Here is a 16,974-nt window from a genome sequence, read left to right on the forward strand (position 1 = left end):
AAGAAAAAAATCGAATTCCTCTGAAATCACACTGGATCTCACCCCTGTGCTCACTCTGGTCTTACTGCTGTGGAGTGCTGTATCACACTGGATCTCACCCCTGTGCTCACTCTGGTCTTACTGCTGTGGAGTGCTGTATCACACTGGATCTCACCCCTGTGCTCACTGTAGTCTTGATGCTGTGGAGTGCTGTATCACACTGGATCTCACCCCTGTGCTCACTGTAGTCTTGATGCTGTGGAGTGCTGTATCATACTGGATCTCACCCCTTTGCTCACTGTAGTCTTAATGCTGTGGAGTGCTGTATCACACTTAATCTCACCCCTGTGCTCACTATAGTCTTACTGCTGTGGTTTGCTGTATCACACTGGATCTCACCCCTCTGCTCACTCTGGTCTTACTGCTGTGGTGTGCTGTATCACACTGGATCTCACCCCTGTGCTCACTCTAGTCTTACTGCTATGGTGTGCTGTATCACTGGATCTCACCCCTGTGCTCACTGTAGTCTTACTGCTGTGGAGTGCTGTATCACACTTGATCTCACCACTGTGCTCACCCTGGCCTTACTGCTGTGCTTTGCTAACCCAAGAGCTATAAGGCAAGAAATCTCACCAACAGGGCCACTGTGCTGCCCCACCTGTTAACTTTATTTGAAACAATGTACAATGCAGGAAAATATGCTAACCATATATAACATATGACAGCAATTGAAAATATATTTGTGTACATTCAAATCCCTTGCAATTTCAATTACAATAATTAAATTGCAAGATAAAAGCTCGATAAGATTCCTTCCTGTCCGGGAGGTACACAGAAATTGTGTATCCGTCATTCAAAACACAAAAACACTTTTACAGACCTTGCTGAGGAAGACCAGTTTGGAAAGGCCTCTGTGAAAGCTCTCTGTGGCTGCCCCTACACTGCCCCAAGGGTCTGCACACAAAAGCACATGATGGCCAAGGAAGGTGAAGTGCAAGAGGCTTGAAGTCCAAGATGCCCTTTTCCAGATAGCAAGCAGAGAAAAGCTTTAAAAAGTCCCAATCGCCACTAGCACCGTGCACACCCTTTATATACCAAACCCAAACTTTACTACACCCATGTAATTCATGTGCAAGAACAATCTGCACCCCGGATCCCATCTAAACAGAATAATCAAAAGTTTGTGAGACTATCAAGATTAGAAGGCTGAAGCAACCTCTAGTGGCAGGTCGCTGTAAATACCTCCCCTTCTTGAGCTGGTCTACTACAGTACACGCTCCCGTGAACCTGCCCACTGGAGACAGCAAAGTACAATATATCCCCAGTGGGGACCTGAGTGATCCTGGCTCTGTTCTTGATCTGTGTGACTTGTACATTCAGAAGCACCGCCTGGTTGTGGAAATCTGGGGGGGGGGGAGCCCAGTGTGGATCAGGGTGCTCTGGAGCTCGTCAGTCCCTGAAGAGGCTGGATCAGCAGAGGAGGAGTGGGGGAGGGCTCATAGCCTGAGATAGGCCAGTTTCCCCGACTTCTCATCCCTGGGCCGATAAGACTTCGAATGCCCGTGGTATCAGGCAGAGTGGGTTTGGTACTCACTTGCAGGGACTTGCAGCTCTTGCAAGGTAAGACAGCAGTTCTAGATCTTGGATCTGGACACATATGTTGGGTTTAGGAAGAAATAGCATCGCTGAGCGCATTTCAAACAGCAACGAAAGTCAAAATGCACACGGTAACTTGTGAAACCGCCCATTTACATCAGAAAATAGAATTCATTTTCAGGTGTGAGCAGCGCCATGTTCTGCGATTCAGAACGAAGTGATGTTGCGGCCCTATGACACCGTAAACAACCAGGCTTGTGAATCCATCTCTTTTAATCCAATAGAAATATTGCTCTTGACTTCAAGACAGCTTTACCGACAAATACTACTTCTTAACTCGGCGTGCAGATCACGTGGTAACATTTCTGCAGTGAAATGTCTGCTACACAACCTGGACTCATTTGCTTGTACATCGCATTACATCAGTCATCACAGTGACTAGTGAGCAGGAAGGGCCGCTTCATGTCACAATTCGTGGGAACTCAAATGGGAACATGGCGAAGCGCACTACTTTCACAAAGTTAGTGATAGTTAGCGATATCTTATTTTATATAATTCGAAATCTGTACATTTTTTTATATGCCGTCAACAAATGTATTTTGTTACCACGATTTAATAACCAGTCTGGGACAATGGAACTGCAGTTCTCCTATAAGTGCACAGGGGGTCACAGTGCAGAGGTCCAGGCAGTCAGCAGAGGGTGGAGCACAGCCAGGAGGAGGGCGCTGTGGGGGAGGGGGGTGTAAGTGGCGCTGTTGCTCGTCGTCGCCGTGCTGGTGTTAGAGGAGACAAGAGGCAGCCTGGAACCCACGTTCTTCTGCAGGAAATTTACAAACCGCAGTATCTTCACGAACGCACTCGACTGGACCGCACGGTTGCCACTTTTGGTCACGGCAGTGGGGTCTTCGACGACAAGGACGCCGACCTGAGTCCACATGGAGGCCCACTTGCAGACCAGGGGACCCCCTGAGTTTCCCTGGACAGAGAAAAGAGAGATTGCGGTTAACATTAGGAAGGACAGGAATTCCGCTCATCTCATTAACATGGGCCATTAAGATTTAACTGAGTCAGGCGGAGAATAACTTGTTTTTGTTTCAAGATTGGAATTCCTCCTTATTTTTCAGCGTTCACCTTCCCTTTTTAGGAATTTCCACAGATCCCATGTCCTGGCAGCTTGCCACATGACACTCTGAGCTCCACACAGTGTTGCATTTAGTTTGTATGGATAAGAGGAGCATCGCAACTCTCATGGACGACACTGGGAGACCTCATGGACGGCTGTTACGGCCGATATTGCCAACAGATAATATTGTAGCACAGGCCACAAACACACAGAAGATCGGGAATAGAAGTGCTCTTATTTCACAGAACAGTGTAGTTTTGCTCTCCTTAAAAGGACTGCTCCCACCAACCAGCAGGAAGAAAGCCACCGATAACACAGACTGAAGGTAGGCATCCCGACTGACAGAGGCCCGGCAGGTCAGGGTGGGAACCTCAGGTTACAAACCCGGGAGGGGAAACATGGGACGGCCCCTGGGCATACCCAAACACCAACACTCCACTTCTTGCCTGCCTGGTGCCCCATCACTGTTTGACAAGGGTGCCGCACTCTCACAGTCCAGGCGTGTGCCAACCCTTTTGCCTGGAAGCAGGAGCTCTGCGAGGCTGCTCGCCAGCTGTCACCTGGATTCCCTCGAGAAGCAGTTCAGAGCTGGACGGGTGCCACTGGAGTTGTGTGGGGTTTCGTTGGCAAGAATTTCCTCAGGTGGTTGTGCAAAAGGACCCCCCCTATCCCCCCATTAACTTCAGTTTTGCTGAAAACAGCTGCATCATTCCTAGAGCCCAACCAGGGCCCTGCGGAGCTCCCAATGCTGTGCTTCGACAGTGTGTGTTGTCCACATCCCAGTCAAGAGTCGTGGGGTAGTGGGGTTACAATAATAAAACTGCCCATTTCTAATCATATCTATAAAGTCTGAAACTGAAAGAAGAGTTGTGATGGAGGTGTGCTCACCTGCTCCAGGTCCAGAGGAGAAGTACAGATGGTGTCAGCTGAAGACCCGTTGTTACACTGGACGATTGTTGTACTTTTTTCCTGGAGGAGCGCTAAAGGAACAGAGAAGCACAGCAATTTTAGCATCTTCTAGAACACGATACCCCACTTTACTCCCCGCTAAAAAACACTGGTCCCCATTTGTGCAGCTGGTTCAGGCTGTGTGAAACACCTTGATCATGTTTGCAATCAAGAAACGGACTCCTCATAGACCTTCAAGGGGAAGTTTCCAGCCTGACTCACCAGCAGTTGTGTTGCCCCAGCCGGTGACCCAGCACTGAGTGCCAGGGGTGAATGTGATTCCTGCCCCTGCCAGGCAGACGCTCAGGATGTAGTCTGTGAAGGAGACATTAGTGTCCAGTCTCAGGAGGGCGATATTGGTGCCACTAAGGCTGCTGGTGAAAGCGTTCAGGACTCCAGTGGATTTCTCTAAGGTGTTGGAGCTCGTCTGGTTCTGCCTGCCCAGGAACACTCTCCATTCACTGGTGTTCACAGAGCTGGAGAGAGAAGGAGACAGAGAGAGAGGGTTTAATACAGAGTCTGAGAACATTGCACTGTAATAGGAACAAGCAAAGGTTTGCTCTGTGCTAAAAAGAGACAAAATGTTTCTGTCACGAACAGTCCGTTCTGGGCCCTATGCAGATGACACGATCCGGATAAGTGATGAAACACTGGTGAAAAATTCATGCAGGAGAGGGTCTGGAGACAGGGGGCGTGTCCAAGGGGTGCAGGTGTCCAGGGGGAGTGATTCCGGGGTGAACAATCCATGTAGAAGTCCGAACGGGTAATCCAAGACAGAAGCTAAATTCCATGGCCAGGCGATCCATCCCGGGGAATAAAGAACGGGAACCGGGTCGGAACCGGCTGGGGGGATCAGGAACAGAAGGTTAAAATAATAACGGAGCCAGACGCAGTAGCGATCGTGACAGGTTCAACAGTGGAGCCTTCTTCTAGTGTGAGGGACAGAGGAAAACTGGTAGTTAATAAAGCATAGGAAAGCAAAACCAGGAGTGGAAAAGAGGCGGGAGCAGGAGAGAAGGAGTATCGACACTCGGGTGGCATGAAGTCATGAGAGATGAAGAGAGGTGTGAAGTCAAAACCTGCAAATGAATAGAGAGAATTAGAAGGAAACGAGTCAGAGAGATCAGTATGACCAAGAGAGAGCTGTTGGACCCATTTTGGACGGATTGGTCAACCGGTGGGATACATCTTAACCTCGAGATTATTGTTTTTAAAACAAGATAAATGATTGATTGATTTAAAAAAAAAACAAAGCAAGAGCAATCCTGTTGTGCGTCTGTTGGTATAGTTCACAGTTACACATATCTGAGCGCTGTGCTTGATGATAAAATTAAGTTCACAGATGTCATTGTGAAGACATCTGAGCAGCGCTCACATGTTCTGAGGAAACCTGAGTTCCTTCCAAGTCCGAAAAGGAAGTCTATCAACACCCATACCTCTTTTATCAGAAGTATTTTAACTTTTTCCTTTATCTGTTGTTACACATCAGTCAGTCAAAAAAGAAAAAAACCTCCTTCAAACTCAGCTCTAAAATCCTTGCTGAGCCTTTGAGACCTCTGGCACAGCTGTATGTCCATCAGATCCTGAGGGAGGCCCGAAGCCATCACTGAAGACACATCTCATCAGTCTTCTGTACTTTTGCCTTCAGAAAGATGTTTTTGCTATCCACAGTGCAAAACAAATGTACTGTAACTTTTCAGAGGCCACTGGGGGCTCAGAAACAACGAGTGTAAAGATGTTTTATCAGTATGATCTCTATTGGATAAAGCAATCTCTACAAATGCATATGTACTTTAATAACTTTCTTAAATACCTTATGATCTGATTTGTATTTATTTTGTAGTGTAGGACAGAGTCCTTGCTATGTACACTGTTACTTTCAAAATCGTTTTATGGTCCATCTGCTATTTCTGTTTTTTTTATATACTGTATGTTGCACGTTGCAGGGTGCTGCTTAAATTGCCTTCCTTAGGGATGAATAATGTATTTTGAATTGAATATTTAATACAGGCCTTGATGACATGACAATGAGCACTGCCCACACTAACACAAAATTCACCACTATCACAACACATAAGGTTACAAACTTTTACAACTCTTGAATTATCACTGCAATTCAAGAGCCATTATTATTCAAAAATGACATTTCAGAATTAGGTCAAGTAGGCAGCTGCATCAATTGCAAAGGAACATGTAAAGGTTTATTTCATGCTGATAAGAGAAGAAAAGAAACAAAGCTTCAGCTGTGGAGTCTTCTTTGGCTGTATCTGGGTAAGAGGGACAGGTGGGGTTAGTCTGTACCTGGGTGAGAGGGACAGGAGGGGTTGGTCTGTACCTGGGTGAGAGGGACAGGTGGGGCTGGTCTGTACCTGGGTGAGAGGGACAGGTGGTGTTGGTCTGTACCTGGGTGAGAGGGACAGATGGGGTTGGTCTGTACCTGGGTGAGAGGGACAGGTGGGGTTGGTCTGTACCTGGGTGAAAGGGACAGGTGGGGTTGGTCAGTGTCTGGGTGAGAGGGACAGGTGGGGTTGCTCTATACCTGGGTGAGAGGGACAGGAGGGGTTGGTCTGTACCTGGGTGAGAGGGACAGGTGGGGTTGGTCAGTGTCTGGGTGACAGGGACAGGTGGGGTTGCTCTATACCTGGGTGAGAGGGACAGGTGGGGTTGGTCTATACCTGGGTAAGAGGGACAGGTGGGATTTGGTCTGTACCTGGGTGAGATAGACAGGTGGGGTTGCTCTGTACCTGGGTGAGAGGGAAAGGTGGGGTTGCTCTGTACCTGGGTAAGCACTGTGCAGCTGTCATCACCCAGTCGCTGGCGATGAGGGTCCCTCCACACACGTGACTGCCGTTCCTCTGCACGCTGGCCATCCATGGCCAGAACCCATCTGCAGCTGACTGACCCCCAAGAAGGCGCGTGTTGAGTCTGGGCCTCCCGCAGATTTCGGCTGGAAGACACAGTGAGACAGCAGAGTCACCTAGAGGACTGGACGGATTTCCCACATCCAGCCCTGCAATATCACATCATGTCTTTTTACATTCACTTTAAATTACATTCACTCAGTGTAGAAGACAATCATATTCCAAATAAAGTACTAAAGTTTAGGCAATTTGGTGCCCCAGCTTTGATGGAGAGGAAAATTGGGTCACATGGAGGAGTATACAGTAGCTATGTTAAAAGTTTTTCACTAATTGTGAACCTCTTACATTCCTGTCAGAAATAACTAGCGTTGCACTTACTGGGGACTGCAGTAGTAGAGGAAGGAGTGGTCACTGGTGCTGTAGTAGTAGAGGGAGAAGTGGTCACTGGTGCTGTAGTAGAAGAGGAAGGAGTGGCCACTGTTGCTGTAGTAGTAGAGGTAGCAGTGGACATTAGTGCTGGAGAAGTAGAGGACGCAGTGGACACTGGTGCTGTAGTAGTAGAGGTAGCAGTGGACATTGGTGCTGTAGTAGTAGAGGAAGCAGTGGTCTCTGGTGCTGTAGTAGTAGAGGGGGTAGTGGACATTGGTGCTATAGTAGTAGAGGTAGCAGTGGACATTGGTGCTGTAGTAGTAGAGGTAGCAGTGGACCTTGGTGCTGTAGTAGTAGAGGAAGCAGTGGTGACTGGTGCTGAACTGCTTCCAGCATCTGTGCCACTGGAGGTGAAGGTCACAAAGCCTGTGATTCCAGAGCCCACATGTCCATTAATCCAGTCCTGGTACTGGGACACCCTGGTGTACACCCCTGGGAGATTGGGATTCTGACAGGCAATTCCAGAGCTAACAATACCAGCCTGAATCCAGACAGGACCCTGCTTGCAGACCAGGGGACTCCCTGAGTCAAACTGGAGACACACAGAGAGAATACTGTTAGGAATTGTCCGACACCGGACCACAGGCAACTAAACCACTGACCAAGGAAGAAAGCTATGCTGAGTAGTTCAGCGTTGCACTTGTGTCAACCAATGAGATGCTTTGAGATCAGGCTTATCCACCTACCTGACAGGGGCCTTTGCTCTGCTGCAACCCTCCAGCACAGATCATGTTGTCATTGATGGAGTTTTGCCCAAAAATATCCACACACTGCTTGTTTCCAATGATGGGGACCTGGACCTCCTGTAGGGTCCGGTTCTCTGATAGAGGCACTGTGAAACGAGAGTTTATTATTACCTAAGGCATGTACCCACATGTTGACAACCATGTTTCTGTTAGGGGGGCGGACAGCAACTGGTCCCAACTGGGAATATGCTGTCCCATATCTTCTAAAACACTAATGTGCCATCTCTGAGGCTTGCCTGTCTCATGCAGAAATATAGGGTTCATCAGTTGTCAAGGAGCTCTGTTCACCCCAATCGACCCGACACCCTAAAAGTTTGCAACTCTTTATGCTTCACACCTTTGTGAGTTCTTTAGAGTGACTGTCTATTTCAATCTGAAGAAAAAGCTCTGCATCCTATAGCCCTGCCAGGAGTGGGTGAAACGTACAGTGAAAAGCACGCGTTTTGGGACAGCGGAGTGAAATGCATTATTTTTGCTGTGTACTAATGAAATTAAGATTTCAGATCAAAAGATTAAAATGGGGCAGAGGCATTAAATTTCTGGGTGTTTTGCATACGTGTTTAGCCCGGTTAAATCAATGTCAATTGTTATGTTAATTCCCCCCCTCTTTATGTGAGTATATGTGAGTACAAGTGATTCTAATTCCTCAGATTTGACATGTTGAATTAATTGTGAAACCATAAAAGAGCTGTGAATTGCCAGATTACAGAAATGCCAGATTAGGATTTGCATAGAAGTACAAAGGTGAGCCAAATCAGCTCTGCAACAAAGTGTAGCCCTGGTTTTAGCCCGTTGGAGTTCACTTTTTGGGTTTCCTTTTGTAGTAAAGTGATGCGTGAGGTAGATGACAACAAGAGAGGTGTCTGTGATAGAAAAGCAAGAAACTGTAAAGATGAAAGGGAAAACATTGCAGGGACATTGGGCATCACAAAAAGTGGAACATTTTGAACCAAAAACCACTGGAAGAGTAATAATTGGGCCTAGACCAGGCTGTCCAAGGGAGACGCAAGCAGTTCAGGACTGCAACATCCTGAGAGCTGTGCAGAAAAACCTTAAAACAGGGGTTCTCAACCTTTTTTGGCCAGTGACCCCGTTTTTAGGTCCCAAAATTCTTGCGACCCCATTAATTAGAGCAGGGCTACTCAATTTAACTAACAAGTAGGCCAAATGGGAAAATCTGTAGGTTTCGCAACTTTGTCAACAAAAGGCTACTATAGATAATAGTTCAATATTATATTATTACAGACTTGTTATTACATGTATAAAAGGATGTTTATCCCTTTCTTTTTATTTTAATTGTGTCATGAATAACAATTCCACATAAGTAGCCATCCCACACACAAAACACAGGTAAGGCAGAGCTCAGAAAGCATGACATATATTTCCCAAACCAACCAAACACAGTGCTTTCAAACCACATCCATAAATAGAGAGAAAATAAAACATTTTTACTATAGCATCATGAAGGTATATGTTAATCAGGTAATTTAGCAATTTAGGAGGATAGCAAGATCTATCAAACATGCGCTGTCAATATGCAGATACCATGTCAATAGCTGTAGCAATGCGGTAGCTAACTACAAAAGACACTCTCAAAGCCCTCTCGTTAACTATCATGGCTTTTCTAAACTGCGCATGCTGCCTATTCAGCTCATCGCATTTTCTTTCAAAAAATGATTTTGTCTTGGCCAAGCATTCCTTGCGAGTGGTCTCAAAGTTTCTTTTGAGTTTGGTTTCATACTCTCTGTGGAGAGTACATTTCTGCACAGCAGGCATTTAGGCTTTTCCTCGTCGTTTTCCCGGATATTTGTAAATCCATACTGAATAAACGATTTGTCATATTTCCTTGCTCGTTTACACTTCGGCATCTCGGGTTCGACTTCGGTTTCACTGGCAGATATCGGTGTCAAGGTGCAGGCGACTGGATGAAGAAATGTCTTCATTTTGCTGGTTTATTAACTAAAATACGTAATGCTAGCTATCATATCTCGCAGAACAGTTGGTGACGTTGGTTTGACAGGTTGCATTTGGGTCATGAGTGGTCGTGCAAGTTGTCATGGTTACTTTCAGAGTATAGGACGCACACTTTATATTTTCATGAGCATGAGCTCCAAATTGAATATATTGAAATTATGGAACAGATGCAGCCATTCAAAATGCACCGTACAACCCCGTACCGTGCAAAATTACCCACAGTTCACCCTGTTGTACCGCAGTACGTGCTTGGCTGGCCAAAATGACCGACGGGAGCTCATGGTGCATTGGTTGTTGGTGAAAAGTCTTAATCATTTAATCTCTTTACTGTGCATGTTTTAATCCGCTTAATATTGAATATTTATATGGAATTTTACAACTAAAAGGAAATTTTAGTGGCTGAGCATAAAAAGAAGAGGAGCATAACGCATCTGAAGGTCATAAACAATATTAATTTAGGAACATAAACATATTATGTAAACTGTATATGGCTGTTATTAGTATTTATTTTGAAATAAAAATACACACCTGTATTCCACTTTCTTCCTAAACATTTTAAGCATCAAGTCTTGCATTCAGTTACACACTGTGGTTATGTCGGAAAAGTTTTTAGGTGCTCCTTCTGACTATATTAAGTTTATAGTCTTCGTAAAAAGTTACAATGTTTTAACCTTTTCTGTGAATACTTGCGCTTGTTTCCACAGGAAAAAAACGCATACTTTTTAGAATTTAATTAATAGGGAATATAATATGGAATCGTGTAGAAATTAATAATGATATAATTATATCCATATAGTTCAGATTATCACAGTAGTACACTTTCTTTGTAAATGCCTGCATCAGTTTAACTCATTGCCATGTGATTACGTGTGTGGTGTAATGGCTTAGGCCATTGAAAGAGCAAGGTGACTTTCTGCTATCGAAACCATTTTTTACAGCTTTTAAAGTCACAGTGTTTGATTTAGGCAGGAACACCTCATTGTATCTTATTTTTCATTTCATTTTTTTAAATAAATATAAGGCAACCAGCAATCAGATGTCCTGTTTTTTCTTAACACTTGTTTGTCCACACAGTAGTTTGAGTCTTTGTGTAAGCTGTAAGTTCTTTTTACTTCTTTATTAAACATTTGAAACACTTCAATTTTGCAAATGCAACACGCTTTCCGTACAGAGATAAAATCACCTGAAGAAGGCTCCATGGCCGAAACATTGTGTTTTCTTTCTTATTTTTTTCAGAAAGGAATAAACCTGTTACTTGTTCCTTTGCAGCCTACGCATGCTGACGCAGCTCCCCACCTGAGATAAAATCACGTTTTCTATATAAGTATATAAGTTGAAGGAATTATTATAATTTATTGATGACGTATCTGATGATGGACAGAATGGAAACAGAAATGCGCAGCAAACGTCTTGCCTGCCCATGTCCGAAAAGTGCCTCAGGTCCCACTGGACAGCCCACTGACCCACAGCACACTTAACCAAGGAGCTCATCGGGAAAAGAAGGAGAAACCTTTCCATTTGAAGAGGAAGCTAATGTCAGGAAAAAAACAACAAACAGGCAACAGGTGAAAGAGGCTGCAAGTCGGGCTTAACCAAGCCACTCAGAGGAACATCTTCGCAGTCTGTTAATGTGAATGGTTTACAGGCCTGAACCAGTCATAGCATTTAAGTGGTTTACGACCGCATGCCAGCTTTACACTGGTTTAACTTTAGGTTAGTCCCAGTATTGAATTTGGGAAGACTGAGCACACAAAAACATTTCTGGGGCTGGCAATGGTTTAAAGTACGCCCAGAAATATCCAGAAATAAAAGCTGACTGTCCTGTACTATTGCCTCGAGTTTACCTTATTGATCTGATATACAGATTTCAATAGCGCACGGCAAGAATGACAAAAGTCACTTCGCAGTCCCAGAACGTATGATTCTCGCTGTGGAGGCAGAGTGCAGGGCCTGGTGTACAAATATCCCTTCTCGGCATTGAGAGTGGTGGTGTGGCTCTCACTGGGAGCCTGTTGTGTGCACACAGGCATGTGACAAGCTGTGCAGCCGCAATCCCAGTAGAACCAGTCCTCCCAGGTTGCCCCCAACTTTGAGACACTCAGCCCCTTCTGTAGGGCCATTTGAGGTTAGTCTTGATCTTAGCAGGCTGGTATAGCCCAGCCTCAAAGCAGGAAGATGCAGCTTTTGCTAGCTGACAATGAGACACACTCACCCCCATCAAGTGTTTCTCCCCAGCCAGCGACCCAGCAGCTGGTCCCATTGATGAAGGAGCTGTTGCTGTCGGCCAGACAGACGGGCTGGATGTACTTGGTGAAGGAGACGGGGCTGTCCAGCTTCAACAGGGCGATGTTGTTGTTACGGTATAAAGAGTAATACTCTGGGTGTGCGATGATCTGCTGGACCCCCCTGGACACTTCGTCAGGGTTAGAGCTTGACTGTGTCAGCCGGCCCAGGTACACTGTCCACTGACTCGCATCAAGGCTGGAGGGAGAGAGGGAGGAGAAGAAACAGGAAGTATATAAAAGAGACATGGGGATGGGTCACCTGCCCTAATCCCAAAGCTTCATGGATCATTACTGTTAATAGTACGTCACCTGTGAATCAGCCAGAAATCACCCCTGTTACTCTGTCAGCAGTTTCAAAGTGCAGTGACCACTGTGAACACTGATATAGTATAAATCACCTCTGTTACCCTGTGAGCAGTTTCAATCTGCAGTGATCACTGTGGACACTGGTACAGTCTAAATCATCATTGTTACACTGTGAGCAGCTTCAATCTGCAGTGACCACTGTGAACACTGATACAGTCTAAATCATCACTGTTACACTGTGAGCAGCTTCAATCTGCAGTGATCACTGAGAACACTGATACAGTCGAAATCGTTACTGTTACAGTAGATGAGCTAGCTGATCATTGTTTTTCCCCAGTCATCTGTGTCACAGAGTCCAGAGTCATCTCCATCTGCAGTTGCTGTCAGTACAGTAGATACTGAGAAAGGGGGACCTCTGTCTCCCCTACCCTTTAACGCAGTACGCTGCAGTCAGCACCCACTGGCTGTTGATCAGAGCTCCACCACATGAGTAGGACCCCTGAAACAGGCTGGCCTGCCATGGCCAGTACCCCAGCTGGGCAGACTCTCCCCCCGCGATCCTGGGACTGAGGGGTGCCTGCCCACAGGCTTACAGGATGAAACAGAAAAAGAAAGAGTAAATTCTGTTACTGTAGGTATTTCTACAATCTTTTGTCATAGCTGGCAAGCCTAATCACTGGTTGCTTTGATATTTAATTTGTGGAAATTTGCTCAATTATCTGTTGTGTGTGTTTATCACTGAGGGGTTCTCTGTGATCTCCTCTCTCTCGCTGTGTCTCCTGTCCTGTTGTGTACATTTATTACTGAGGGATTCTCTATGATCTCCTCTCTCTCACTGTGTCTCCTGTCCTGTTGTGTGAATATATTACTGAGGGATTCTCTGTGATCTCCTCTCTCTCACTGTGTCTTCTGTCCTGTTGTGTGAGTATATTACTGAGGGATTCTCTGTGATCTCCTCTCTCTCACTGTGTCTCCTGTCCTGTTGTGTGTGTTTATTACTGAGGGGTTCTCTGTGATCTCCTCTCTCTCACTGTGTCTCCTGTCCTGTTGTGTGAGTATATTACTGAGGGCTTCTCTGTGATCTCCTCTCTCTCACTGTGTCTCCTGTCCTGTTGTGTGTGTTTATCACTGAGGGGTTCTCTGTGATCTCCTCTCTCACTGTGTCTCCTGTCCTGCTGTGACTATTTATTACCAGGAGATTCTTAGCGTTGAGCTGTATGATGTTTAAGTCATGTTGCTCCTCTATGAAGAACAGTATTCTTACCAGGCTGGGCTTGTGATTCCGAATCTGAAATAAAAGAAGAGTTCTTGAGAGAACTGATGGCAAAATCATCAACACAGAAACAGAAACAGGTTTGAAGGAGCTTAAAATGATGTATGGCGTCACCGAGGACGTTGACGCATAAGCAGGGGAGAGTGTAACCGGGTGGTTACGGAGTGGATATTTGAAATCTGACACTGAAATCGGTAGCTGTCGCTTTAAGATACACACGTATGAGTGACGTCAGTGCGCCAGTAATTTGTGAGAGTGGACATCATAAAGTTGAGTGTGGTGTGTGGCTACGTGTGATGTGAATGCAGAGGTAAATGTTCAGAATTTAGTTGATTGTGTAGCTATCAAAAATGAAGTTTGGAAATCCTTGAAAGAGATGTATATTGCTGATATATGAGGGGAGGGTGACTTATTAGTTAGACAAAATTGGTGGATGTTTAGGGATGAAGTGATCCCGACTCCCATGAGGTTCCAGTGCTGTGTGGGTGGGTTCGCGGGAATCATGTCTGTAACGGTAAATGGTCATACATTTTTGTTAGATGTTTGCATTTCTTTAACCATTGTGGAGGAAATGATGTGTTTTGTTCTTTGAGAATGACCTTATTCTGTTTAACTTGTTCAGAGCGTGTTAAAAGAAGACTGTGATATTCTGTGCATCTTGGATTAGACGAGATTAAAGAGTGAGTAGTTTTGTTTTTATATTTCTGTGATGTAATGGGACCAATGAAGAATGTGGCATCACACTAATGTGGAGTATTTCTTTCCTTAGGGAAATTGCCACTACCGTATTTTTTTTTTGTCTTGCCACATAACACCACACTCATTCAAGGCCCCTCAGGACAATTCCGGATCACCCAGACAGCATCTTGTACCTCCAGCAACCTTATTTACTGTATCTGTTGCAGTAAATGCCCAGTTTCTCTCTACATTGGAGAAACAGGAAGGAGACTCGGAGACCGCTTCAGAGAACACGTCAGGGCTGTGAAGATTAAAGATCTCTCCAAGCCCATTGTTTCTCATTTCACCTCTGACGGCCACGACCACTCTAATCTCTCCATCTGTGTTCTCAAAGATGGTTTTCCGAACTCATACATCAGAAAGACTACTGAATCCAAACTTATCCTGCAGCTAGGATCACACCTTACCCCTTCTCTTAACGACAGACTACTATTCTACTAAATTTTCTCCATTCATTGGACGTTTCATTTCACACCTCTCGACACCTGTTCTGACTTCACACCTCTCGATTGGCCTCTCTTTCTGTCCCCTGCTCCCGCCTCTCACTCCTCCTCCCTCCCAGCCTTTGTTCTCCTGCTACATTACCTTTGCCTACTGCCCTGTCTCTCTCACACCTGAAGAAGGCTCCACGGCCGAAACGTTGTGTTTTCTCTCTTCTTTTTTTCAGCATGGAATAAACCTATTACTTGTTCCGTGTGTATATCTCCATGTATATCTATGTGAATCTTTCGGGTTAAAGGTTATACTGCATCAAATCCAAGTTCTGTAGCAGAAAATAATACAGCCACTCATTTTTATGATCCAGAATAAAACAAAATCCCCATTTAAGTTTATTGTAGTACGACATGTTCTTTCCCAGGCTACAAATCTTGGTAAACAGAAACAAAGGACTACAGAAGGTCAGTAAGTGTGAGTAAGGGGTCTTGTCTGGAAAGTTGTGAAGCTGAGCCCCGAAGGTCCTGACACACGCTGCTGGTTTCTGCCTGTAACCCCAGGAGAAACACGTGAACACCCAGAGAACACGCAGACTCCACACAGACGGCGCACTGTCATTCTTCCCAGCCGCCGACGTCGGTGAGCACACTGTACCGGATACAGCCGCCGCACAGGTGGAGCGAGCCGGGGACGTTGTCGCCCGGGCTGCGGGAGGCTTCCCTTAGCTCGGCCGGCAAGGTCCCGCTTGCCTGACCCGGGTTCGAGCCCCCCCGGCAGAGGGGCGAACTGAGGCAGGAGGGGCGGGGACAGAAACCCGCGCGAGAAGCCGCGTTGCGCCGCAATACGATGGCGGCAGGCGTTCAATGGCCTCTCCGCTTTTTTTGGCAGCCGAAACTGAAGAACTGGTTGCTGGAATCTAGGAATTTCCCAGCGGGCAGGTAACTAACCTGAAGGCTTCTGCTGGGCTGACGTGAATTCCTAACAGAGCCCTGCTCTCAGGGGCAGCAGATAGATGCCTTCTTGGCTAGGTGTGAGCAGGAATTTCTTGTACGACGACAACACAGAGACTGACAAATGACCAAGTCTGTTTTCCTTGGCCAGCTCTGTGGACAGGGCTTGGCTCGTTCGAACCCCTGTCTCGATTCCTACATCCCTCTATCCTAGTGCCTATTCCTCATCCTGTTTTAATTTCAGTTCCCTGCTTTATTCCGGTCTTTCTTCTGATCCCCTCTTCTGTTTATTTTTTTCCTTTTGTTCACTCTTATTCCTCATGTCCATTTCCAGATACTTGATTCTGTCTTTCCTAAACTTTATTCCATTTACTGTGTTTTGTGTTCCTACTACCTCTTCTATAGTTAATGTTTCCTCTTTCTTATTCCTTATAGCCTACCACAAATTTCTGTATTTTTACTGCACTATACTCTGTTTTTACCCTGATCTCACTGGGCTTTACTGTGCTGGACTGTGCTTTTACCCTGATCTCACCAGGCTTTACTGCACTGGACTGTGCTTTTACCCTGATCTCACTTGGCTTTACTGCACTGTACTGTGTTTTTAACCCTGATCTCACTGGGCTTTACTGCACTGTACTGTGTTTTATCCTGATCTCACTGGGCTTTACTGCACTGTACTGTGCTTTTACCTTGATTTCACAAGACCTTATTACACTTCAACCTGTTGTCACAGTGCTTTATCCCAGTAGTATTAGTAGGAAGCTCCAATAGCAATCGGTGACTAACCTGTTAATAAAACTCTATACCAGGACTCAGTACAGGAAGTTACAGACAGGAACAGAGCACCCCAGGGAACAAGAGACAGCTGCACTTCAGACATTCAACCAGGCTGTGTTTTCTGTGACACTGTGATGAGCTCTTGAGTGCCGATCACTTCAGTGAGACACAGACACAGCTGGCAGAGTCTGTGACTGGCTCTCAGGTGGATCTGCTGCAGATCTGAAGTGATCGGCCCAGGTCAGGACTGAAGAGAAGGCTGGCGGACTCAGAGACACGCCGACACTGACTGGGCAACAGACCCACAGAGAAACACACAGGTGCGCAGGCAGACAGGTGCGCACACACACACTCACTGACAGACAGGTGAGAGAGAAACTGCAGCCTACCTGTCACTGACAGCAGCAGGGTCAGCAGGGAGAGCAGTGCCATGGCTTACAATGGGACCTGCCTCCACCATCCCCTGCTTTTATCCTCGTCTCCTCCTGCCATCCCCACCCCCTCACGAAGATCGAAGATCGGCACTCCCACCTGTTGGCATACCTCCTCTC

General features: G+C 45.9%; 1 protein-coding gene across 2 annotated transcripts; it reads right to left on the bottom strand.

Moving 5' to 3' along the window:
* Positions 1-624: 624 nt before the first annotated feature.
* LOC148833986 (uncharacterized) lies at positions 625-16,930 on the bottom strand. 2 transcript variants are annotated; one of them, XM_088916214.1, is made up of 10 exons: positions 16,813-16,889; positions 13,512-13,535; positions 12,676-12,835; positions 11,869-12,137; positions 7,623-7,768; positions 6,886-7,468; positions 6,425-6,593; positions 3,869-4,122; positions 3,587-3,678; positions 625-2,551 (listed from the first exon to the last, which is right to left on the bottom strand). In XM_088916214.1, exons 1-10 carry the CDS (start codon positions 16,853-16,855, stop codon positions 2,243-2,245), a joined length of 2,049 nt encoding a protein of 682 aa, XP_088772340.1. In that variant the 5' UTR covers positions 16,856-16,889; the 3' UTR covers positions 625-2,242. The 2 variants fall into 2 exon arrangements, with proteins under 2 accessions (XP_088772340.1, XP_088772341.1); XM_088916215.1 differs by lacking the exon at positions 12,676-12,835 and having other exon boundaries at positions 16,813-16,930.
* Between the last annotated feature and the right edge of the window lie 44 nt (positions 16,931-16,974).

The sequence above is a fragment of the Atractosteus spatula genome, chromosome 5 (assembly GCF_055471065.1).
Source record: "Atractosteus spatula isolate fAtrSpa1 chromosome 5, fAtrSpa1.hap1, whole genome shotgun sequence".
NCBI classification, from domain to species: domain Eukaryota; kingdom Metazoa; phylum Chordata; class Actinopteri; order Semionotiformes; family Lepisosteidae; genus Atractosteus; species Atractosteus spatula.